This window comes from Erithacus rubecula (genome assembly GCF_903797595.1).
Source record: "Erithacus rubecula genome assembly, chromosome: 8".
NCBI classification, from domain to species: Eukaryota; Metazoa; Chordata; class Aves; order Passeriformes; family Muscicapidae; genus Erithacus; species Erithacus rubecula.
The window spans coordinates 12,476,011-12,501,002 of record NC_136659.1 but is presented as its reverse complement, the minus strand read 5'-3'; the positions used below and the strand labels follow the sequence as shown (position 1 = coordinate 12,501,002).

Below are 24,992 nucleotides of genomic sequence, written 5' to 3'. Positions count from 1 at the left end.
AGTCCATAGCAGAGCTAGAAATAGAGGCTGGCTTCTTTCACTCAGAATCCAAGAGCTTGAGCTCATGGTGGCCCCACATTTTCCCTGGTAACATTTCCATGAGAAGGTAGGAAGCAGTGAGTGACAGCTCTCCAGGATGACAGACAGCTCCCGTCTGGTGCAAGTGGCTAGGTCTGTCACTCAGGAGCTGGGTTTCTGGAGCACTTGAGATTCTCCTTTTGGAGCCAGGCAGGAACTGCTGAGCATGGGGCACTCAGGAAGGACTCTTCCCTGACATTTAAAAAGGCATTTAATATTGACCACTCTAGGGGAGGAAGAGAAGGTGCTGATTAGAGTCTGGAAGCATTTGGTTCTTGCTTTTATATTTGCTTGGTTTGGTGGATTAGCCACAGGACATGGTGTGAACATTTTGATGATGCAGAATTTAAGGCTGATCCTTGGAGCTGAGAAATGTGAGATAGGTTAAAAGCATCTGTGTGAGTGAGATTTCATGCTTTCTTCAGTTTTGATGGCTTGCCAGCTATTTTAGTTTTGGGTTGTTTTTTAATAGCAACTCTTCATGGGTAGGTCATTTTTTAATCCGACTTTATTTTGCTTCTATTTCCTTTTATAAGATTTCCAACTCCCTGCGAACTTCAACTGCAACTTTGATCTTCCTGAAGACCTTTGTGGTTGGTCACACGACTTGGCAACTGGTTACACGTGGTCTTTTCAGCCTACAGGCACCTGGACTGGCAACTCTGAAGCAAGCCCTGACGTTGTGCCTGGTAAGATGATTAATACCAAAGCAGGGAAGAGAGAGCTGGTGGGGCTTTCTCCATGTGAACAGTATGAACGATTATTGCACAGCTATCATGAGTTGCAAGGGCTGTGCAGAGCTGAACTTCTTTCATGGAAACTTTCAGATGCTTTACTGTATGGTTCATGACTTATTTATAGGACTGTGACCGCTGGCACTGAATTATACTAACTGTCCTCTTGAGATAGCCTTGTATCAGACACTTTGAATCCAGTGGGACTGTGAAGGCTAGCCCAGGTTTTGTTCCACATCCTGATCCAAATGTCCTCTGTGGGATCCAGTGTTTTTTCCCCAGAATGCATTTCTTCCTCTCCCATATGTTACTCAGATTGCCTATAGTCTTCAGCTGCTCTGCACTCTGAGCTTGCAGAGGCTGGATTTCAGTCTCCTCCAAGTGAAGGATGAGCTAAGCCCCAAGAATGCTGGAAATGCCAGCTTCTTGCTGTTTGACTTTTGCCTTTCTCTTCGTGCTTTGGAAGCAGAAGATCCACATGGCTGTGACAGAGCCTAATTTATGGAGGCCCTCACTGAGATGTGCTGGCATGGGTTGCAAGGGAGCCTGCCCCTGGCAATGTGGTTGATAGATCAAGTTCTTCAGCTTCACATCCTGGAACTCACGCCAGGACTAGTGTGCTTTCCTTATCCCTCATTGACTTTGTGGCACGGTTGGCACGAAGAACGTTTGCCAATTTCCTTACTACAGTAGGCTGTGTCACAGTAGCACCACGTCACTCCCAGTCACTGTTAGTGAAAGGCAGGGCTGCTGCAGGCCAGCTGGCTACGTGACCTGTGCTGGGCTCTGCCCTGATCCCAGTGTCTGCATGCCCCGTGCAGCACGCGGTGCCCCCTCGCCCTCCCTGGGGAAGGTTGAGGCTCGGGATGCAAACATTCAGGAGAACCTGTTAGCCACCTGGCAGAGTTGCTGGCCAGATTGGCAGTGCCGCCAGCCAGTTGGAAAGCCGTGCAGCCAACACCTGGTAGGCAGTGCTAAAGAGGAAAATATGTATTCCAGAAACATATGGGAAGAGGAGAATCTGCTACATCTCCACACACAAATCACCCCCACACAAATGCACACATCATTTCTCTCTTCAGCTCCTGAGGTGCTTAGCTTTTTTCTAAGAGACACGGTAATGCTGTAAGTGCAGCCCATATGGACATCTGAAAAATTCTTTGGCGTGACATAGGGACACAATGTCTGCTATGGAGAAAAATATTTTCATATTTCAAGTGTTTATCTCTTCAGCATTTGAGTGCTTTAGAAGATTAATATCTGGAGCTCAGTGGAGCCTCAGGCAACAGGAGAGAACACTTACAGCAAGCCCCAGACTTAATAACCCTCCCCATCTCATTCACTGTAATAATGTTTAATTAATATAAGTCTCCTGCAAGTAGGATAAAAATTACTTATTTTTATAACTCAGACTCAATTTTTCATTTCATTTCCTCTCCCCTGAGTCTCCATACAATTAGTTGGCCATAGTTTCTTAGAAGATCCTGTTGTAGCCCAGGAGAGGCTGGTGCTGCCTCAGACAGCAACATGCAATCTTGGTTTTTACCCTTCTTCTGCTGTTTCTCCTTTTTCTCAGTTATGAATTGAGCAGTTTTACTGCTGGTGCTGGGGAATGTTGTCCTACTGAGTTCAGTGGTCTGTTTTTGTGCCAGTGTGGAGAGCTCTCCCTTAGGGTGCTGTGCAGAGTCAGGCATTGAAGCACTGAGGGGCTGCAGGCAGAAATTCCAGCACTGCCCTGCAAGTCATGGGCTGTGTGGGCAGGGGAGGAGGAGGAGGTGGTGGCTCCAGGGGGCGGCAATGGGGGAAGCCTGCAGCAAACACCAGCATAGCTGAGGGATCAGCACTGGCACTGCCATGGATCTCTTTCCTGGCTGGCTCAGACAAGGGTGTGCCATCCTGGCATCTGTGGGCATCCACTGCCTTGCCAGGCCTGCAGAGGAGCTGGAATACAAAGGCATCGCTGCTGTGCCTCCCTTTAGTCCTGCTCTTAGAAATTAAAAGGACGTGACACAAAAAGAAGCAACTATTTGCTTTTTTCCCTCCCTGAAGAGCTTTTAAAGGCAACTGGAGAAACATGAAAAAGAGGCAATGCCAGCTCCTTGGTGGTGACAGAATCAAAGCATTGTTTGGTTCACACTCCCCCATTCTTCCCCTGCCCTTCCCTCGTGCTCCCTCCAGCAATTTGTTTCCAGTTAGAAAATTCACGCTCAGGCTCCAGGGAGCAAGGAATGAAAAGCCCTTGTTCGGGGTGGTCTTTACTTGTGAATTCCCCACCCTGGGGTGAGCAGTTGGGTGAAGGAGAGCAGCTGTGCTTGGTTAGAAGCAGGGCAAAAGTTAAGGGGAGCTCAAGGCTGCCAGAGCCCAGTTTACTCTGATTTAAAGGTGCTGGCTCAGACTAGAGGCCATGGTTGCTCCACAGTAGCAAGAAAGTGTGCTGTACCTTTAAGAGCTATGTGGAATGTGTTTCTACTTCTTTTGAAAATGGCAAAACAAAAATTAAAATTAAAAAGGAAAAAATAATAATGAAAGGAGGAGCCCTGGCTCAGTCTGCATAAGAGAGAGGGGGAAGGAAATGACCATGGTGAAATATCCTCTGTGAGGCGCTTGATTAGAAAAGTCTGCTGAGAGACAGGCCTGAATTCCTCAGATATCTCCCAATTTCATTTTATGCGCTGCATGCAATTCCTCCTTGTCTTTGGCACGGAGAACTTCTCAAGACTGACAAGACACCCACTGCTCTCATTCCACTATTTTTATTTCCAAGATACTCTTTCAGGCAGCTCTGCATTTCTTTTTTTAGCCCTGTGTTCCTTGGGCTCTTCACACCATGGATTAACTCCACGTCCTCTCCTGCAGGCTCCCATTACACGTCTGGGGACCTCATTGGTGAAAGTGGACCCAAAGTGCCCAGCTCAGCAGAAGCCCAGCATGGTTCCAACTGCTACCTGCCCTTTGCAAGCCTAGAAAATACCATTGGCTCCCTTTTCCATGCCCCCATAAGAGATTGTCAGGATTTTTCCCTCTATGGACTTTCAGATGCTTCTCATCTGTAGAAAGATTCCCCTTAGCTGCACCTAGCAAGCTTCAAGGAGCAACAAGTTCAGGTTTCAATGAGATTTCATCCCCCCTCCTGGTGCACGCAATGGCAGCATGCCATTGGTGTCAAGAAAAGGTCTTAAGACCTGAAAATAAATCTGGGTTGATAATTTGGGCACATCAACTTTTCACCATCTTTGAATTTCACTGGGGTCTAAAGACCACGGGTTGTATCCTTAGTTGCTCAATGTGATTGTATTGCTGTCAGTGATGCTACAGTAATAAGCCAGTACTGAAGAGCTGGAATCTCCATGTTTTGTCCATTTTTTCCCCTTTCCTTGTCTTGCAGTGCTTAAATAAATGTTGTGTGGTTCTAGAAGAGCACTGTGGGATCTGCAGCTTTACCATGTGCTGCTTCTCCTTCGGGTGAGCACAGCATCAGGTCAGAGCCCTGGCAGCATCATGAGCCCTGTGTTGTTCGGATGTTGGCAGCTGTACATGCACACAGAAAAGGAAGCACTTTTAACCTTGCAGCTCTCCTGACCACACAGCTTTTGGGCTGGGCTGCAAAAACCCACTGAGAGCTTCTCTTGTGGGCCACGGCTTTGCTGGCTTTGAGGGTCAGGAATGCTGCTCATTTGGGTTGCGGGCATTGCAGGGAGAGGTTTATTTGTTTCAAAGTGTTTTCAGCAGAGGAGTGTTTATAGTGCTCTGAAGTTTCGTAAGAGCTTATTTTTTAAAAGAAACAAATGTTAAGCTGTTTTTAAGCTGATGCTGACCCTTTACCATTCCTGTGTTTTTCCCTTGGGATCTTTAAAAGGGAAAGTTTCATATTTTTCCTGCAATCCATGAGAAGTGCTGCCTGAAGGTCTTGATTCTACTGTGTCCAAACTAGCAGAAAGGTTTTCATGGTGTTAACTGGGCAGGGCTGAACTGAAGTGGGTCTGCACTTACTCTCATGAGAGTCTCAGGGCTTGTGCCTTGGGGACACATTTTGACCTCAAGGGTCAATCCTGTGTCCTTTGAAGTAGGAAGGAGTTTTACATGTGGGGTGGTATGAAAGTCAAGCATTTCTGTGCAATGAGTGAGCAGCTGCACGCTGTGGGAAGGAGACCACATATCCATCTCTGTCTCTCTTTGCTCCCCTCATGTGTGGTGCAGATTGCCTCTCAGCAAAGCTGTACGTGTCTCTCCTGACTCTCATTTGCACAGTGAGGACAGCAAATGCTAAAAAGTCCTTCGTGCCCTGGCTGCCCACAGTGTGGCAAAGCTGGGACACCCCAGCACCCTGATCACAAGAGGTCTGCTGAGTATCAACTGGTCTGTGTGAGTTCCCAGGCTGCAGGCTAGGGCCAGGCTCTGGCTGTCCATGTGCCCATACTGTCTTTCATGAGAGAAGGAAGAATGGCCATGGTCTGTTCCAGCAAAGCTCCTGCTTGCTTGGGCTGGGCTGGAGGCAGAGGAGAAGAAAACATTTCTCTGGGGCTCACTGCTTGCCTCAGTCACTTTTCAGACCCAAACACTATGACATTCCCCCTTAAAAAAGCAGGCTGGAATGCTCTCTGCAAAGCAAGACACCATCTCTCAAACCTTAGCACGTGTACCCCCCCCAGCAGGGAGTCAGAGCAGGGCTGGGGAAAGGAGTGTGTGCAGCAGCAAGTGGCAGGCTGTGCAGTGCAGTACAGCACCTGCTGCTCACACCTGCAGGCACCGACCCTGGGCTGCTGGGGCTGTGCACTCCTTTCGTGGAGGGGCATGCAGGGTGCCTGCCACGCTGCCAAGGGACAAGTTTTGGTGGCTGGCAGCTCACTTAGCATAAATATCAGGCTCTAACTGGCATTTCATTTGTCAGGGACACTGTGCCCTGTCTGCACTCCCTGGGGGAGGTGGTAGGACTCACAGTTGCACCGTGCTGTTGAGGGTGTGAGGCTTAATTGAGAGGATGTAATGGCAGGTCCATTAGAAAGGCTCTGGAGAGCAGGCTGAGAGCCTGGTTCTGGGTAAGTGTGGGATTTTATGCCTTTTGACGGGCTGATTTAGAGACTGAAATGGCAAGGACTTGGCAGACTAATTAACACATAATCAAAATTGAGGGGATTTTCCAGTAGATGCAGTGATCTAGTTAATATAAATACTAGTTTTATGGAGGATTGACTTCCTATCCTAGATGAAAGTCTGTCATTGAGGAGAGGCCTGTCATGAAATTATAGTGGCAGCTTTTTGAGGTGAATTTGCATGATTTGCCAAATAAATTAAAAATATGATAACTATCCAATTTTAATCTGCATATTCATGCAGCTGCCATTCCCTTGCTACCAAACCACCCTGCAGTCATGAGGGCATCTGAGCTGATCTGTTCCCCAGGAATGGCAAGGGCTGATGTAGCTTTCACCTTACATGCCCTAGAAGAACTGCAGGATCATTCCTCACTGGGATGTCCCCTTGGCCATGGTTGGGGTGGCATTTGGGGCTGTGCAAGCAGCAGACAGTGCCCACAACAGTGTGGTCACCTATGGGATTTGACAGACAAGAGGTGGCTGCCACTGGGCTGCAGTGCTGCCAGCTAAAGCACGCTGTGCAACAAAGAGAGTGCAGTGACCTTTGGAGGGACACAAGTGAAGGCAATTAGTGTGGTTTCTCCATAGGAGCAGCAGCTGTAACTCAACAATATGCAGTGAGGGGGAAATGCAGAGGGAATCTGAAATCTCAATAATTGCTTGTGTACATGCTGCCCAACACATTGTGCTGGAACACCTCCAGATGTGCTGCTGAGATGCACGAGGGAAGGTGCTTTCCTTGAGAGATGGGGTGAGATGTGCAGGATCCAAGCACAGGCAGGCTGACCTTGCAGAGGGGGTGGCTTCTGTGGCTTGTGCTTGCAGTCTGACCCAAACTGTGAGGCTTCATCCCCCAATGCCCCTAATGTCCTCTCAGATGGCTTCATAGCAGGAGGGGACAGGTGTGCCAAGAGAAAAGCACATTGCCCAGATGGTTGGTTTGCAGAGCCCAGCTGGTGATTTATCCAGGACTCACTGCCATGTACACACGAGGGGCTCTGCCATCATCTGACTGGGGTGGTTCCATGTGCACATTACTGCCTCCCTTACATCCAGATGATCCCATAAATCTTCCGTGAGATTTATGCCGTAGCATCAGTTGCAAAACAGCAGTAAAATGCCTGAGTGGGTTTCTCCTGCCTTTTTTGAGCCAGGGCTTTGAACTACCAGTGCTGGTTCTGTGGGGGATGTAGCTACCGTGTGAGGAATAGAGACTGCAAAGCAAAGTTCTGGGAAAGAGATTAAAATGCATTTCTGATCCTGGAAGAATTGATCAGCTCATCGTTGCAAAGCTCCCTTCAAGTGTTTTAACAGGGGAAGTCAGCCTTTCAGATGCTTTCTGTGCCAAAGGCTTCCATTTACTGTATCAATCAGAGTGACTACTGGAACCACCAGGCTTCCACGTGCTGTTCCAACAATTAGCTCCACAGTGTCCTTATTCAGTCAGTCTCAGCAAATTTGTAGGGCTTTTCCAAAGGTTCCACTGGCCATTAGAGTGATCCAGCCATTCATTTCATCTTCAAATGACATAGAAAGTCATGCCTGCCTGCACTCGGCTTTCCACCCCAGAAGCTGGCACTGGTACCAGGAGCAAGAGCACATGGTGCCCAAACCCACTGCTACTTGCAGAAGAGAAACTGGAATCACCACCTACAGACTGAGCCTCCTTGCAGCCCTTGGGACTGGCAGAAGGTCCTGGAGAGAGCTCTGTGAGCCCCAGCAAGAATTGGGCAGAGAGCACAGGAGATGGAGGGTTCCCATATTTCTGAAAGATCCTGTGCTGCTGAGGGGAGCATTAGTTTTGGCTGCAGTTTAGGAGATCCTTGATTTCACAGTTTGATAGGAATGGGAACAAGCAGAAGGTCACTGTCAATCCTGGTGGGTGGGATGTGACTCAGAGACACAGAGGCTCTTCTGCTGAAGGGGCAAGGCAGCCACACTGGATACCACTGGCTCCTGGGGTGTGGATAGTGGGAGGGTCCAGCTGCACAATTAGAACAGTCCCCTCTGGTCAGCTGTGGGCTATGGGTAGATCCAAGGATGGCTCGAAACTCTGCACTCAGGCTGCTTAGATACTGGCATTGACTGTTGGTCCTGAATTTTGAGGATCTGGATTTGATCATTCTTGAGCCTGACTAGTGCTTTTATTAAAGATTTCCCTGTGAGACCATTTCAGCTGTGAGATAAGTGTATGACTGCAGTCTGATTTGCTCCCTTGTTTGTTGTTGCTGTTCTTTTCTTGTTGCTGCTTTTTTATTTGAAGAGGCTTGTAGTGAATTACAAAAAGAGGATTTTAATTCAGGAGACCTTGATGACTTATTATGCCTTATCACTCCTTAGGCATGGAGTACAGCTTGTTCTTTTTTTTTTTTTAATTCCTCCACTTGTTTATCTCCCACATCTCCTCCTCCACTACTACCACTCTGAGGTAAATCAGAAGAACACTCCTCCATTAGAAAACGGCATGGTACTTTTTCAAGTGATTCACTCAAGCAGGAGTGGGCAAACACACTTTCATCCTTTTTTTTCCACTACTGTTTGTTGGCATAAAGTGCCAAGTGGCCCAGGGACATTTCATAGGTGCTGAAAAATTTGCTAAAATATTGCTGTTTCTTTATGTGGCCAGTCAGGAACAGATTTGTCCTTCATACAGGAAAATCAGTGAAAGTTCACAGGAGTGGATATGCTTTTGAAGTGCTTTGATCACACATGCTAGGGGTAGAATGATGGCAAATATTCTTGTTATCTTGTCCTAAATTTATTTTAGAAGGCTGCGTAGCTCACAGTGGTTGGTTTCTGCTCTCTGGCACTGACAATCTTGCAGCAGGGCCAGTGCCACTGATAGATCTCCTTTGAGCTGTGATGTCCCCTGACTGCTGAGCAGTAGTGAGGTCAGCTGCTGTTTTCTAGGTGGAACCTCTCTTTCCATGGATTCCAAATCCAGGTCTCTCTGGTTTAAAATTTGGAGGCATTTTGGGTGCATTTTGCAAACATTCTGAGTACAGATGCTGCTCTGGCCACTGCTGAGGGCACTGGAGCCACAGGGGGAGCAGGGCAGGCAGGGGCAGGCTGCTGCTCAGAGCTTGGCCCATCAGGCACAGCAGGCTAAGATGTGGGGGAAGGAAGTAACAAACCCTCCAGTGTAGTTCTGGAGCAGAGATAATCCTCTTGTGCCTGGGCTGGCACAAGCTGGCATGAAGCACCAGTGGCACTTGCCCACTAAGTAGCAAGAGCAAGTGTGCTCTGTGCATCCCTCTGTTGAACAAAATGCAAAATCCAGCAATACCTGTAGCTGGCCTGTCTGGGTCCACTTGCACTGCAGCTCTGCAGCTGGAGCAACCCAAGGGACTCTGTCCTGGCATTGGTCATGGTGGAGGGATAGGTAAAGATCACTTCAGCTACACACTTGGCTTTCAATCTGTGCTAAAGGATTGCAGACATCCAAGCTGCAAATGGGAAACTCCTTGAGCAGGCTTTTCATCAGAGAAGGCTGGAAACCACTGATTCCAGATAAAGTCAGGTGTGCCTGGGGATTTGTATCCATGGGCTTTTGCTGCTATTGGTATTCAGATCAAATATCTCCAATTCCAGCCTCAGCCTTGAACTTCTCCTGGGATCTCGAGTGTATCAAATCTCTCCTCCCCGAGGACTGACAAAAAATGTGGCATAATTTAAATGTAATATTAGAGCAAGTGAATCCCCTGTTGTATATATTTCAGCTATCTTCAAGTTTGCAACCACCCTGTTGTCACCTCTGCATACTTCACGTATTGGGTCCATGTCCTTCCTCTGTGTTGTGCTTTAGAGGCTGTTTTGCTGCATTACAGAAAAACTGAGAGCCAGAGTTTCATTTCATTGTGTGTATCCTCAAAACAAGATGAGTTTTGAACACTGGCATTTAGAAAAAGCCACCTCGGGCTTGAGGAAGCTCCCAACAGAATAAACACACGTACCCCCTGCCAATCCAATTATCGTGGCATCACTTTCCTCTGACAATAACTTGCTCCAGCTTTTTAACTTTTATCTAATTATGTCAGTCTTTTTCTTAACCACTTTCTGCTGTTGGTCTCCCACCCAGGGAGAGGGTGGTGTCTGGAGAGGGAAGTGTGTGACTCGATGCCCTGCCTGGGCTGCACAGGGCTGGATGAGCACACAAAGGGTGCTGGTGTGAGATCCCACTTCTGCAGGGATGGGGCTGCACTGCCGTGCAGCACTGAAAGCCACTTTGCAGGAGGCGAGACTTGTTGCCAGTGACTGAAGAAATTAATAGAACGGTGTTTTCCTCTCTGAACAGATGTAAAGAATTACTTGCAACTGCAAAGCAGCGGAAGGCGGGAAGGCCAGCGAGCTCGGCTCATCAGCCCCACCATCTACTTGCCCCAGAGTGCTGTCTGCATGGTTTTCCAGTACCAGGCATGGGGCAGCAATGGGGTGATGCTGCGGGTGTGGCGGGAAGCCAGCCAGGAGCACAAGGCTCTGTGGGTCATCACCGAGGACCAGGGCCAGGAGTGGAGGGAAGGCCGCATCATTTTGCCAAGCTACGACGTGGAGTACCGGGTAAGATGCTTGCAGAAGGTGTGCTGGGCCAGGTAGACTTCTCCAGCATCTTGATTTCAGCGTGTCAGAGCCCAGGCCCATTCATCATTGGGGAATGTGGCTGTTTTCATTGTGTTTCTCAAGTTGCCATAGTAACTAAGCTACACTGTTTGTTATTCTGAAAGTGCCTGTCTTCTGCACAGACTTGGGCCTTTGTTTAGCCTGTTGCCTTTCATATTCCTCAGATCTCCCATTTTGTAAATATTCTCCTTTTTTCTTTTTTTCTTCTTTTTTTTTCTGTTTTTTTTTTTGTTTGTTTGTTTGTTTGTTTTTTGTTTTTTTGTTTTGTTTTGTGCATTTCTTCCCCCTACAACTGAAGGTCATCAGATAGTCTGACCAGAGACAGATGTGCAGCTCCAGGGAGCAAACCCAGCAGCTAGGAGAAGTGGGAAGCTGGGAGGAAGCACAGCCAGTTCTTTAGGGTGGGCAGCAAACAGCCATTCTCCAGCCTAAACTGCAAGTGTTGACATAGGAGAAGGAAGAGGAAATACAGGCTCATTTGTGAATCCTCTTCTCTGCTACCTTAGATCAGAGGCTGGGTGCAGGGCTGTGGGATCAAGGCCCTGTCCCACTGTCAGGAGATCAATGGAAGAGAAGGGATGGGCTGGAGGGAGAAAGGGAACTGTGCTGCCTTGCCACAGCCACCTGAGCCCCTCTGGCACAGGCGTGCCAGCCCCTGTGGAGAGGCTGCTGCCTCCAGGAGTGTCTTTGGCGTAGTTGTCCCTTCTGGGCAGTGTGCTGTTTGCCAGGGAGACAGCACTACTGCTGTCATTTGTTAATGAGCATCAGCACAGCATCTCACCCTCCAAGGCAGGAGGAAATATGGACTGCCAGGCTTGAGGCAGCACTTTAGTGACCAGCCTGGTGGAGAGCCTTGCTCCAGCCAGCTCCCATCCCTTACCCTGACCCAGGGAACTTGTGCTGTTAAGCCACTGACCTCCAAACTGCTGCCTCTCACATGGGTTGATGGCCCAAGCTTGGGACCCACAGCCCAGACATTCCATTGCCTTTGCAGTCAGATGCCAGCCCTTCAGGGAGGTGTCTTTGCAGGCAGGCATGGATCCCAGGCACCCTAGGTGAAAAGGGACATCTAATATGGGGAGATGAGATTTGTGAAGTACATAGGGTTGGAAAAGGCCACCAGAATCATCAAGTCCAATCATTAACCCAGCATCATCAGGTGCAGCATTAACCCATATCTACAAGTGCCACATCCACAAGTGGTTATTCCACCACTTCCCTTGGCAGCCTATTCCAATGCCTTCAGAGCAGGCAGGGGGATATAAAGCAAAAGCTTTGTACTGGAGCTGACTGACTAGTTTGTTTGTATGGGTTTGGCTTTTTAGTAAAATATCAGAAAACACAATATGCCTACAGATAAGAATGATGGGCACTGGCTGACTACTCTGTGTGCTAAACGTGAATATACCAGCATTAGCTGAATAATGGTGTCATTATGTAAATATTGCAAGTGTCTCCACTCAGCAGTTCTTAGAGCTAACAACTCTACTTATTTTTGTAAATATATTCTGCCTGTGATTTAGTAGGAATAAGCTGACCCTTCTCCCCTGACATTTCAATACTTCTTATGTAATGTTGATGGGAACAGCACTTTACAGTTAATGTAGCTGTGCATTTTGTGTCTTTTCCTTCCATTTTGTGATCACAGCTCAGTTAATGCCATGGGCCAAAGCCACTGCTGCAGTAACTCAGTTATGCCACTTGCACCATTTGTGCAAGAACCAGGGGGATTCACTGAGTCTTTATTCATTATGAGAGGCATTTAACTGAATAAGTTGCAAGCCAAGTGCTGCCAGGCCAGGCAAAGATCTCTCTGTTGAATCTGTCCTTGCACCACAGTTTTCCATGGAAAAGGGGTGGCAGAGACAGGGCAAGGAAGCAGGACTAGTGTCAGGTGATCCACAGCTCTGCAGGGAAAGCCAGAAGCAATTTCCCCCCCTTTCCTTTGGGAGCAGCAGCCACTCTCTGTTTCCCAGCTCAGCATTGACACTTGTGTCCCGCTTTCCCACAGATCGTGTTCGAGGGATTTATCCGCAGCGGCCACTCGGGAGAGCTGGCCCTGGATGACATCCGGCTGGGCACGGACATCCCGCTGGAGAACTGCATGGGTACGTCTGCATCCCCACGGGGCAGGGAGGGAGGGGCAGCTCAGGCTGCAGAGCCTGGCCTTGCAAGCTGTCAGAGGGCCCCTCTCCCCTGGCCGGGTTACCAGGAGTTTCTGGATCTCAGCTGGGACTTGCATTGTCCAGGAAAGAAATGAGGGCGACTCAGCCTCTGGGGGACGGGGGCTGTGCCTGCGTTGGTGTGAGGAGAAGGAAGCACATGTCTCTGCCATGCAAAGCTGAAAGAGCAGCTCAGGGTTACTGAGGACTATTCTATGTGATAAGGACATACACCAAATTTAAAAGGAAAGTGCTGAACAAAAGAAGCCAGCTGTCAATCAGTATTACACTCTTAGAGGGGCCGGTGAGTTCAAAAGGAGTCTTCTCTAATAAGAAAAAAAAAAAAAACAGCAGAGAGGTTTTACAGCAATGTTAACAGAATAACAAAAGAAATTTTTGCCCTAGAATTCACCATTTCCCAAACCAGGCCAAAAACCAGGTAAAAACAGAGAGGACTTGGGGAAGAAAAAAGGAGCAAAAAAAGTGTGTTTCAGCAGTTTGCTGATGCCCTGCACTTTTCCTCTCACTGGCATATCCTTGAGATATATCAGTCACACTGATGGCTCTGGCTGCCATCTAGCTTGGGTGTGGATTTAGAGGTATCCCAGTTGAGCATAGGACCAGCAGTATTTCATTAGTGGGATCTGTGCTGAGAGCTGCCCAGAGCAGTGAGATGCTGCTCTTCTGCAGGGCCTGGGAGAAGCATGTCTCACTAGGAAGTGTCTGACCCACCCTGAACCCACTGGAAAAAGTGGAGAAGAGCCTCTCTCCCTTTTGGGCTTTGAAAGGCCCCATTCAGTGAAGCTGCTCTCCTCACCCCTCAAGGGAGGATCCCAGTGCCTCCTAAGCCTAGCAGCACAAACACTCTCTTCAAGGGGTGTTTCTCAGGGGAGGAAGCATCAGATAAACTGTGCTTGGGAAGAGCTGGTTGCATTGCTTGGCCCCTATGCAGGCAGGTGAGGGTGAAGATGGTGCAGGAATCAGCACTGATAATAAAACAGAGGGCTAGGACTGCCCCAGAGAGCCTCTTAAGCACTGTCAGTCCCCATTTCTTTGATGCTTTGAACTCTGCTGGTCTCCCATCTGCTAAAGGAGCTAATACTTTAGATGTCAAATTCCCAGTATTTAAGGCTTGACAGTGGTGTTTTAATCTCTTGCCTTCTATGGCATTAAAGAGAAGCAAGAGCCATGATTAACACTAATAGTATTTCCTATCTAACTTCTTTGGAGCTCAGCAATTCACCTAGCTCCAGTCTTATTGTATCTTGGGCCTCATGAACCTAAAGCTTAATATTTCAAAAATAAAAGCATTAATAAATCACAAAGTTTCAAGCATTCTCAGCCCAAAAAACCACACCCAACTGCTACACAAAATTATTTTACCCATTCTAGGAATTTGAATGTGGATCTTAAAACCCATAAGGATTGTTTGTTTCAGATCATTTCCAGCAAAGGGCTCCCACTGCAAACTTTAACATAACTTAGGGGTCATTTCCAATTTCACCAAAATAATAATGAAATGATAGCAAGACCATGCTGCTCTTTTTCTTTCAGAGCCATTAGAATAGCTGACTCCAGCACAGGCTACTGTTTTTTTTCAAACATAATCCTTGGAAGTAATCTGATTCCATTTTAGCATGAAAGAACGCTAATAAGTCACAATAATTTTTTCCTTTGACAAATGTGTCATTCGCATTTTGAACCCGAGTGATGATTTCATAGCACTCTGTAGAGCCAGAGTCTGCTTCTGTGACTCACAGGCATAATACAGAAGTAATCTAAAAATAATCAGAAGTCTATTACTTCTGCAAGAAAGTAATCAGTAGTAAGTACCGATTATTGCTTTTCAGATCCAGTAATTTGTAATAGATTACATCTTCAAAGTATCTTGAAAGAAAAATATCACTTGCCTTTGTTTCTTGTCAGTGTGAGATGGAGAGGAGCAGGGCATCACTGCCCAGAATTAACACGATTCCCATGTGAGTAACAGTGCCAGAGTTGAGCCAGAAACCAAAACCACTTCTGGAAATTTAGGGGGTTTCAGGGTTTCATCACTGGGCCAGGTGAGGATTTTTCACTGGGTGACTCAGGCCAGCCAGGCTGAATCCAAATGACCCTCAACCTCAGACATATTTTTCTCTGCAGTGTGTTTCAGTCTCTGTGTCTGTTTGGCCCAGCTGGGGCTGGGTTTCTGGGGTCCTGGCTGCAGTTGGCTGCTCCCCATGCTGTTCCTGTGAGCACAGCCACATGCCTGCTGCTCTTGGCCACTGCAAATCAGTGGGGACATGACCTGGGGGCCTGCTGTGTAATACCCCCCTCTCTAATACGAGCTTTTCTTTTTCCTCTGCAGAACCCATCACAGCTTTCCCAGGTGAGAACTCCTACTTTCCAGGTAAAACTGCACTTCTCTCGGTGGTTTTGTTCTGCTGGCATGGGCTTTTACATCGAAGGAAAGCAATGTGTGTGCTTGTACAAACAGCAAATGTTCTGAGCACTGTGGCAAGTGTGTACTAAACCTCCCCCACCACAGCAGCAGGAGACTGACTTCTGCTAGGTGACAGGGAACAGGCAAGTCCCCTGTCTTGAGACTGCATAGCTTAGGAAACCTGCCATCATGAGAAGCACTTAGCTCCTGAAAAGCAGCTAAGCCTAAAATGGGAAGGCTGAGGAGTAAAGAGTAGTTTTCAACTTACTTAAATGGAAAAAAAGATAGCCAGTTCAAAGTGAAATCTGGTGGCAGTAATTCACATTATTGTGAGGGAAGGTGGTTCTCTAGTTCGCAGATACTCCAGCAGTGGGTGTTCAGTGCTGGCAAAGGAGGGTGGGGGCAGTCTGCTTGGGGAAGGGAGTTGGGAGGTTATGAGTGAGAAAGCAAAGTGTCATAAGCTCTGAAGGTGACAGTGAATAAAAGGAAAACAAGTGCAAATGGTGCATTTAACAGCTTAATACTAGCCTGGAGAATAGAAGCCAACATTTCTCTGATCAAACCTGCAGGGTAGGAGAAAAGGTGAGGAACTCCAAGAAACTGCCTCTCTCTTTTCAGGGTGGGTGCTGTTTGTCTTGCTCTGGAGTGGGAGAAACTGTCTACAGACATCAGTTTAGTCTGAGTGATTTACCTGTTTTTTAAACTTGGATTTTGTTTTCCTGCCTGCCTCTTCTGAAATGTGTCTAGGGGTTCTGTTGTGATAAAGAACTATCTTGGAGATCCCCTAAATTCTGAGAGTTGTTTTGTCAATTCAGTCAACATGCTCTTTGCTTCACTGGGACATGATGTCTGTACTCTCCAACCCCTGCTGTGCTGGTGAGCTGTGAGATATGGCTGGACTCTAGCCTAGAAGCAGCTGCATTTCTGTGTGGGCAGAGCTGTCTCTCCTGGGTGCGTTGGGAGCTGTGGCAGTGAAGGCAAAGGAGACTGAAGTCACATGCATGAAGTCACTCTGTCCCTGGGGATTCAGGCTGTGGGGTGTTACCAATGTGAGGGACGAGTGCAGGGTCTAACACCATGTTCTACGGTCACACCCATACTGCAACAACCAGGAATTTAGTTCTTGTTTGTAGGCTGCTTATTTATCTGATGTTCAGGCTTGTGATGTTACTGAAAAGCTGCTGTGATATTCTCAGGTGATAGTTAAAGCCTCACAACCATTCATGACTTCCACCATTGCTCTACATTCTCCTGGGCCTGGTCTGGTATCTATTTTGCAAACACCATCCTTGTCTTTTGAGACTTGTTACAGTTTGAACCTCTCTCTGGGTCCTCACATTCTATTCTAAAGTCTGTCCTGAAGTCCTGCTAATTTGTATTGTTTGTGTTCTCCTTCACCCCTGCCTTGCTGCCTGAGTGCCTCCACTTCCCCATTGTATTCCCCAGGGCACACTGGCTGGGGAGAAACAGTGAGGTCCCTGAGCACCACAAGCAGATGCTGTTGCAAGCACACCTCCCCTTCCCACTGGAACTTGACAGCTTGTCCCAGTGGCTCCTGCCCATTCCTGGATCCCTCAAGGACATCCTAGCATCAGTCATAATAGGGGAGCAATTGCAATTGCAGCAAAAGGTTGAAAAGGTTTCCTTGGTTAACAGGCAGGAATAGATGGCACAGAGGGATGGAGTGACCTGGGAAAGAACAAAGTGTAGAGGGAAAAGATGAAGAAGTGAAGACAAAGACAGGAGGCAATTACATTAGAACAATTAAAATGAGGGAGAGACAGATATGCCCAACAGAAGGAGAGGGTTAAATGAGGGAAAGAAGTCCCTGGCTGAAGAAAAATTATAGCTGGAGAGAAAAAACTATGCACAAATTACTGAGATGTTCTACAGCCCCCACTCCTGCAATTACATGATGAGCTGAAAAAGTCAGATGCCATTAAAAATAATAGCAAATCCTTCCTCTCCTGGCTTGGGAGCAAAGCTGAAAATATGCACCTTACAGGCTCCAGGATCACAAAGCAAACAATAAAAAGAGAATTTGTGTAGGTGGAATATGTTTCACCTAGTAGGTCGGGAGCTTACAGGACCAGGAAAGTACTGTACTGCATTTGAGCACTGATGCATTCCACCCTTAAAGAAAGGGTACAACAAGTGTCTGGAAGCAAGGACTCAGATAAATACTAGGCTAAAAATAAAAGATATATTCCAAAGAATGCATAGAGAAAAACCTTGCAGAGAAACCACAGGGAGAATTTGCCTTTGGGACTCTCTCCCTGAGGGCATCCTGATATCAAAATAGAGAGATCTCCCTGGAGCAATGACAGGTAGCAAGTTAGGGAGCTGAGACTGACACTGGTTTTGTGGCATTCAGATTAGATGAATGTAATACTTGCTTTCATCTGTGTCATCTATGAAAAGTCCAGCTGTGTTGCTTGTCTACAGCAGTTAATGTCAGTGATTTTGGGAAGGAATATGAGCTGTGACATGGCAGTGGCAGAGCAAGACAGGCAGCCCTCTAGGCAGCTTTCTGGAAAGGATTTTCTCCTTTTTTTTCCCAGATGACTATTGCTTTTTCTTCTTTGGGTTTTAATTTTCCAAAACTAGTCCCTATAGAGTGTTCCCTATAGAAAAGAGAATGAGGCAGTACCTGGCCGGGTTGGAGGTGTGAGCACCAGCAGCAAAACCACATAAAATATCCATCCTGTAGGGATTAAATCAGCCTTCCACTGACTGGTGTTCCAAGCTGTGCCATAAACACAGCAGCCACAAACTTGACAGCAACAGCAGGAGGCAGTTCTTTATTAAGACGAGAGCACTAGTGAATAAATGAAGAAGGGCAAGTGTGTGTGTGGCAGAAGGCAAAGGGGAGTGGAAAAATTATTAAGTTAAGAAGATGGATTTTTTTTTTCCATCTCCCTGAGCAGTGAACTTTTCCACTGATATAACAGAAAACTTCCAGAGAGCAGCAGAGCCAGTAAAAACAGAGCAGATAACATCAGCTCTGTGTGCTGAGTGGATGGGCAGCTATATTTAGTGGCTGGCAGCATAAGGAAGAACAATCATTAATGTTGGGAATTGGCTTTGTTAGGCCTTAGAGACAACTGAGTGTGATTCCTTAATGACTTCAGTTGCTAAATGAACTCTCCAGACTTCTGCTATCTCCTCAGCAGGACCATGCAGTGCGGAAATGGGGGCTGAGGAAGGGCTCTGCACCACCCCTCATGCTTGAAGCCCTGGCTGGGACATCTGGAATGGGCCAGGGCCAAGCCAGGGCTGTTCTGAAGCTGCAGCCAGCTTGAGTTCCCCCAGGGATCATTTCCACAGGCAGGATCATCTGCAGTATATCATACTGCTTCCCTCCATCCCCAGGCAGGCAGAGGTGCATGGGGAAGGGGCAGGGGCTGCAGGCTGGGCACTCTGGCACATGCTCCTCTCTGGCCAGACCCACCCTTTGTACGCTCAGCCTTCCACTGGGCAATGTGCAGCCATCGGGGGAAGCCTTCCTCCCACTCTCTTGAGACTCAGGAGCTGTTGTCACCCCTGACACTTGCCTCTCTCCCCATCCCAGCTTCCACCAGGGGACCTGGTGCATATCAGTGGTGTGAGAGGCTGTTTGTCTGTAAATCTCTCGCTGGAACAAGGTGCTATGTAAGCAGAGACTGTCACCAAGTGTAAACACAAGTGGCCTCTCCACAGCGAGCACAGCCCCACGATATCCCTGGGGGTCAGCCCTGCACCCCCGTGCTGTCAGGCACAGGAGAGGTGTTGCTGATCCATTGGGGATGGTGGTGGGTCACGCTGGGGTCTGGGCCAGCTGGGCCAGCTGGATGTGTGGAGGGAGACAGTGGGGCGTTATCAGTGAGGCTCAAGGCAGCACTGAACATGCTCAGCCTCACAGGGAGCTGGCGGCCGCCCCTGTGGGATATCCCACACCACCACCCTCATGCAGTCAGGCCAGGAGCAGCAGCTGCTGGGGAGGTGCAGGGATGTGCTGCTTTCATTGCCCTGCAGCATGGCCAGTGGAGTCAGGGAAGGAGGTCAGAGGGGTGCCTGCTCCCTGCCTTTGCCATCCTCAACACACAGCCCAGCCTGTATCCCCCTTCTGCAGGCACTGTTGGAGGGACAGGGTCACCCCCACTCCTGATGGTGAGGGGCAGCTGGGGTGAGACAGGTTGAGAGCAGCATAACTGGCAGTTAGGCTTCTCCTGAAACATCCCAATTTCTTGCCTACAATGACAAATATGTGGGTGGTTCCCAGCCTCCTGATCTGTAAAAGCAGGATTTGTCTTGCTTGTGTGGTTTTTTCCTAGCTTTTGAGGTGGGTTTTTGTTGTTGTTGTTGTTGTAGCTATTCATCTGGGTGCAGTGTTCATTCTTGGTTCTAGTCCCAGTGCCCAGGTTTTGGGGAACAGGGGTGGGAGAAAAGCCTTGTGAGTGGCAAAGGAGCCATCATTTTGCCTCATCTCCTGTGCCACTAGCAGCAAAGCCGTTGCCATCCCAAATTTCCAGCCAGTGACTCTGCTGTTACGCAGTGTTTGTAAGGGAGGGCAGAGGCTGTGCTGCAAGATGCCCTTGCTGCTGGCAAAGCTAAGACCATTCTGCACTATTTTGTATATTCCCCTTGTGTACTCCAAGTTTCTCCAAGGAAACCTAGCTGGAGTTTATGAAGTTTAGTTAGCACAGAGCTCTAGAATGTGCTGACACCAAATCCAGCCCACAAAGTTCTGCTTACTAGCACCGAGTCAGGGGGCTGTCCCCCACTAGGCAGCCAGGAGCAGGAGGAAAGGGTGAGCACAGGAGGGGGGTCAATGTGTCCAGCAGCAGAGCAAACCCTCCTGAGAGTTTCCCTGAGGACTCCAGCCCCCTCAAAGTAACCACTAAATAAACGTGGTGCAAAAATACATCCCTCCCTAGTTATTTACAGCTCGCCCCCGCAGTGCTGCTGGGGAGGTGAGAGCAGCGAGTGCAGGAGCAGCAGCGCAGAGCGGTCTCACCGTGGGCGCGCACGGAGCCCGGGCTGCCCTGCCGGAGCGCGGGTGTGCGGGGCTCTGCTGCCCGCCCGAGCAGCGCCCTGTGCGGGTGTATCCCGGTGGACAGCACCGTGTGCGGGGTGTCCCGGTGAGCAGCACCGTGTGCGGGGTGTCCCGGTGAGGGGTGTCCCGGTGAGCAGCACCGTGTGCGGGGTGTCCCGGTGAGCAGCGCCCTGTGCGGATGTCCCTTGAGTAGCGCCATGTGCGGGGTGTCCCGGTGAGCAGCACCGTGTGCGGGGTGTCCCGGTGAGCAGCACCGTGTGCGGGGTGTCCCGGTGAGCAGCGCCCTGTGCGGGTGTCCCGGTGAGCAGCGCCCTGTGCGGGGCTATCCCGGTGAGCAGCGCCGTGTGCGGGTGTCCCGGTGAGCAGCACCGTGTGCGGGGCTATCCCGGTGAGCAGCACCGTGTGCGGGGCTATCCCGGTGAGCAGCGCCGTGTGCGGGTGTCCCGGTGAGCAGCACCGTGTGCGGGGTGTCCCGGTGAGGGGTGTCCCGGTGAGCAGCGCCCTGTGCGGGTGTCCCAGTGTGACCTGGCCAGGACAGCAGCCGTGCCCTGCAATACGACAGCTGCAAGGGCAGGAAGGGCTGGCCATCGCTGGGCTGAGTCTGGGCACTGCCTGCTCACCAGCTCAGGGGAGGCAGGTGCTTTTCCAGCCCTCCCGAGGTGTGTTGCTTTATCAGTGTGAATTCATAGTCCTGGCCTGATGAAGCTGCAGATAGCATGAGTTTCTGCTCTGAATATTGGGTTGAATTTTGCAGCCCATGCCCTGTAGATAATTATAACCATCCCTTCTCGCTTCAAGAAGTAGTAAGGAAATCTGTGTAAGTCTGTGAAGGGGGCACCTAGTGAGACTAGAGCTGTGTGCAGAGAACTTCCAGAGAGAGAACTTCTTCTCTATCTTTTCAGTAAAAATGACAAATGTTTCTCCCTGTAATCTCTTTCCCAGTCTCCTGTGGTAACTTCCTCAGCCATCTGAGATTATGATTTTCTTCCAATTATGAGCGTGATGTGTTTTGTCACTGCTTGACAACATCTGCCATGTGGAGACAAAACCAGGTGGCTGATCTGGAGATGGCCAAAATAAAGAAGGAAAAAAAACATTCATTGATGCCAGAAAAAACAGTAATAATAGTGCATATGGAATTTGCATTGCGATCCAGGCAGCCCAATTAATTAAAAGGGAAGAGAAAGGCCCTTGAATTTACAGGCTCAGCAAATGCCAGGCTGTGCCCTCCCCTAGGAGCACCCCCTGTATCTGGAGGTGGCTGCGGGACCTCGTGTTGCTCCGTGCTGTACTCCTGAAAGCATGTGTGTTTCTTTCTGTGCATCTGCATGCCTCCCACCTAGCAACCCTGTTCTGTGTCTCCTCCCCAGGGGCAACCCTCCTGCCAGGGACCGAGCCCACAGTGGACACGGTGTCAGTGCAGCCCATCCCAGCCTACTGGTATTACGTTATTGCCGCCGGAGGTGCTGTTGTGGTGCTGGTCTCCGTCGCGCTGGCCCTTGTGCTCCACTACCACCGGTTCCGCTATGCGGCCAAGAAGAGTGATCACTCCATCACCTACAAAACCTCCCACTATGCCAACGGGGCCCCTGTGGCCGTGGAGCCCACCCTAACCATAAAACTAGAGCAAGACCCCAGCTTGCGCTGCTGAGAGCCGAACAGGAACGAGAAAGCAAACAAAACACAAAGCAGACAGACAGACAAAAACTAAGACTTCAAATACGTTGCCTCAGTTTTGCACTTTTTTCCTTACCTAGCATACGTGTGAACTCTTAGATATCTCCATCCCTTCTCCGTCCCCCAGCCCTCCCCGAATCTTTTACAAACTCTAAACTAATGCTGCATCTTGGATCGCCAGAAGAGACACACCACCCCTTCACTTCAGAAGTGAATGCTCCCTTTCTATTACTTTTCAAGGATCCTTGGGGTGTCAGGTGGGGGTTTATTTTGTTTTGTTGTGTTTGTTAAGGGAGTAATTTTTTTTATTTTTTTTTTAATTGGTCGGCTTCTTTGGGTTTTGGAGTTTTTTTCTCCTCCCAGTAGGCAACCTGCAAGGGAACCCGATGGTGAGCCTGGAAGCTTGTGTGTGAGGCTCAAGTGCATGTGTGCTAAACCTGCGTGTGTGAGTGTGCATGGGACTGCGTGTGTCTGACTGACTGAATGTATATTTAGAAACAGCCCCTTTTTAATTTGCTTGTTGTTGCTTCTACTTGCACAGGGAATGCTTTTATTTTTGTTTTTGTTGTTGTTGTTAATTTTCCTTCCTTCCCACCTCCTCTCTGGAAGGTCTGGGACGTGTTTATGGTGAATGCCCTGATTTGTTTACTTGGGGAAGAGAGCAATGCTTTTTTGTTGCCTTATCTAGCTTTGGCTGGGTTTCTTGTTTGATAGTGTTAATGTCTTGGGTGCAAATTGAGAAGAGGCCAGGCTGGACAGTAGGAATGTCCACCTCAGATGGCTAGAAGAATCCAGAGAGATCCATAGATGTTCAAAAAGTAAGATCTCTCTGTTTAATTCTTTCTGCAGCCAACATGATAACACAGCCATTGTTTGGAAGAGGGAGGGGAAGCCCTCCTCTTCCCCCACCTGCAAGTGAATCTATTTAAAGTTGCCTTATATCAGAGAAGCTCATAATGAATGTTTTGTTTGTATCTGTTAAAGCCAGCCTTAGGGTAACACATAGACTTCAGCAGGTCTTAGTGGATGCTAAATACTGTAGTTTCTTGAGAATTGAAGGTTTATTTATTTAATAAGTATCCTTACTCTGGGTGCTGATGGTTTTGCTTTTACATGGGGAAGGGGGAGAGGGCTCCTCCTTGTCTTTCTGCTAGAAATGTTCAAGGGACAAGTATATTTCTGGGTTTGTTTTTTTTTCCTTCTGCCCAATATGTAGCTGCTGAATCATAAAAATTGACCATTGACTTTCTAGAATGTCAGTTTTGCGTTTGCTAATGTTCTGCTTCTTAGAGCACCAATAACATCTAGCAAGCCAAGCCCAGCCAGTGCACCTGGGGGCCCAGCTCTTGCTGCTGCTTTAACTGGGGAGGCAAGGAGGAGCCTCCACAGCCTCCGACTGTTGAATGGCCCAGCATATTGTAGTGGAAATGCCTTATATAAATTACTGAATGATGACATGCAAAAGTGGTTTGAATTGTTAACCCTAATCTGTTTGCAGGCAAAAAAAGTACCTCCAGTGAGCAAGGTTCTCCATCTTGTTTGTGTCCATCTGTAATGAGTGATCAGATTCCGTCCCCCCTTCTAAACTTGCTAGTGCCCATCCCTCCCTTGCCCTTGAATATTGCATTAAATGAATCAAGATGAGCAGCTCTGTTAACTTCCCTGCAGTCTTGAGCTGTCTTTTGTTCTGGGAAAAAAGTAGAAATACAAACTGTGCTGAAGTGGTGTTGGCCCCTGTTGCAGCATAACCCTATCCCCAGGGGATGTCTGTCGATGGGGTTGTCACTCTATCCCCCTCCTTGCCTTAATTCATGCAGCCAGTTTCAGTTCCCCATGCTGGTTTCACAGCAGATCTCAGTGGGATCCTCTCAGCTGCAGCAGCAAGTGTCTAAAACAAGCAGGGAGTGCAGAAAAGCCCAGGGTGATGTGCCATGGTGAGCACATGAGGCGTGGTGGGTGCTCGGGACACCACTGCACACGGGCCTGGCTTCCAGAAGGTTTTTGAGAGCAGCAGGGGCATGTCTGTCCCACAGGACCAGAATGGACCTGGGAAGCTCCTGCCACCTGGAAGGCAGTGCTGTTTAAAGGTCCCTGGAGAGGGGCTTCCAGGGCCAGGGTGCTTTCACCATGAGCCTCCTCATCACACAGCACTGGTGTTGCAGTGCATCTGGTTTGGGATGTGGAATCCCATCCCCCTCAGTCTGCTGCAAATTGAAACAGATGTGAAATACTGGCACGGGCTTACTGCACTTTCAGGTCAGCCCAAGCCATGTCAGCAGATGATATTGTTCTGTTTCCAAAGTCAGTTCAATCTCCCTAGTTCAAATGATTCTCACTTTGACCAGGTTCACCCCCACATGCTTAGCAAGTGTGCATTGGTGTGTCAGAGAGGAGAATGTGGCACCCTGTCTTTCAAACCAAAATCACCAAAGACAAAACAGAAGGTCACTTCAAGATTTTTACTCCCAGTTCTGCCCTGCTCCTTGAGCCCTGACATCCCCAGCATTGCCCAGTTGCCTGTGTGTGAAAAATATCTTGTGGAAATTTGAAATTCTTTGAAGATGTATTGTGTGGAATGTAATAAAATGATGATATTTTTATACAAATATCTGGGGTTTTTCTTTCTTCTTCTTTCTTTGCTAATGAGAATGCTGTTGGTTGAAGCAAAGCAGAGTTTCAGAATTCTTTGGAGCATCAGGGCTATTCCTTTTAGCCAAGCAAAGCTCCAGCCCCTGCTGTGTGCAGACCCAGCTCCCAGCAGCACAGCTGCTGTGCGCTCCCTGCCTCGCTGCACTCAGGATCAGACCATTAAAAGCAGCTTTTAGATCCATTACATTTGTACCAGTCCTTATGGGAGTTTGGGGAGGCTGGACTGACTCTTGGGATTGTTTGGGGATTTCACCAGCATTGCCTAAGTGCTAAATTGTTCCGTGTGATTATGCAGAATTTCTCCAGCTGGGGCCCCTGGAGACAGGACATCCGACTTTCCAGGGCCCCTTGGGGCTGGCCTGGCTGCCAGCTCAGCTGAGCTCACTCTAGCCCTGAGCTCAGCAAAAAACGGGTAAGCCATTACCAAAATTAATAATGAAAACAGTAATGCTTTCCTCTTCTGTGCAGTCCCTCTGTGTGTCAGACAGTGCAGGGGACCTGTACGGGAGTGGCCTGGCTGTC

The 24,992-nt window shown here is 48.6% G+C and overlaps 1 protein-coding gene across 6 annotated transcripts in view; it reads left to right on the top strand.

Annotated features, from left to right (window-relative positions):
- The window catches only part of NRP2 (neuropilin 2), an 89,223-nt gene that overhangs the window by 53,266 nt on the left and 10,965 nt on the right, over positions 1-24,992 (top strand). For 2 of the 6 annotated variants that reach the window (XM_079311466.1, XM_079311464.1), the window contains exons 12-15: positions 615-767; positions 10,200-10,462; positions 12,534-12,630; positions 15,035-15,076. In XM_079311466.1, coding sequence (XP_079167592.1) covers positions 615-767; positions 10,200-10,462; positions 12,534-12,630; positions 15,035-15,076 — 555 coding nt within the window. Of the gene's footprint in view, positions 1-614; positions 768-10,199; positions 10,463-12,533; positions 12,631-15,034; positions 15,077-21,514; positions 24,428-24,992 lie in introns of those variants that run through there. The other 4 variants (XM_079311467.1, XM_079311465.1, XM_079311469.1 and 1 more) reach the window with 3 other exon arrangements.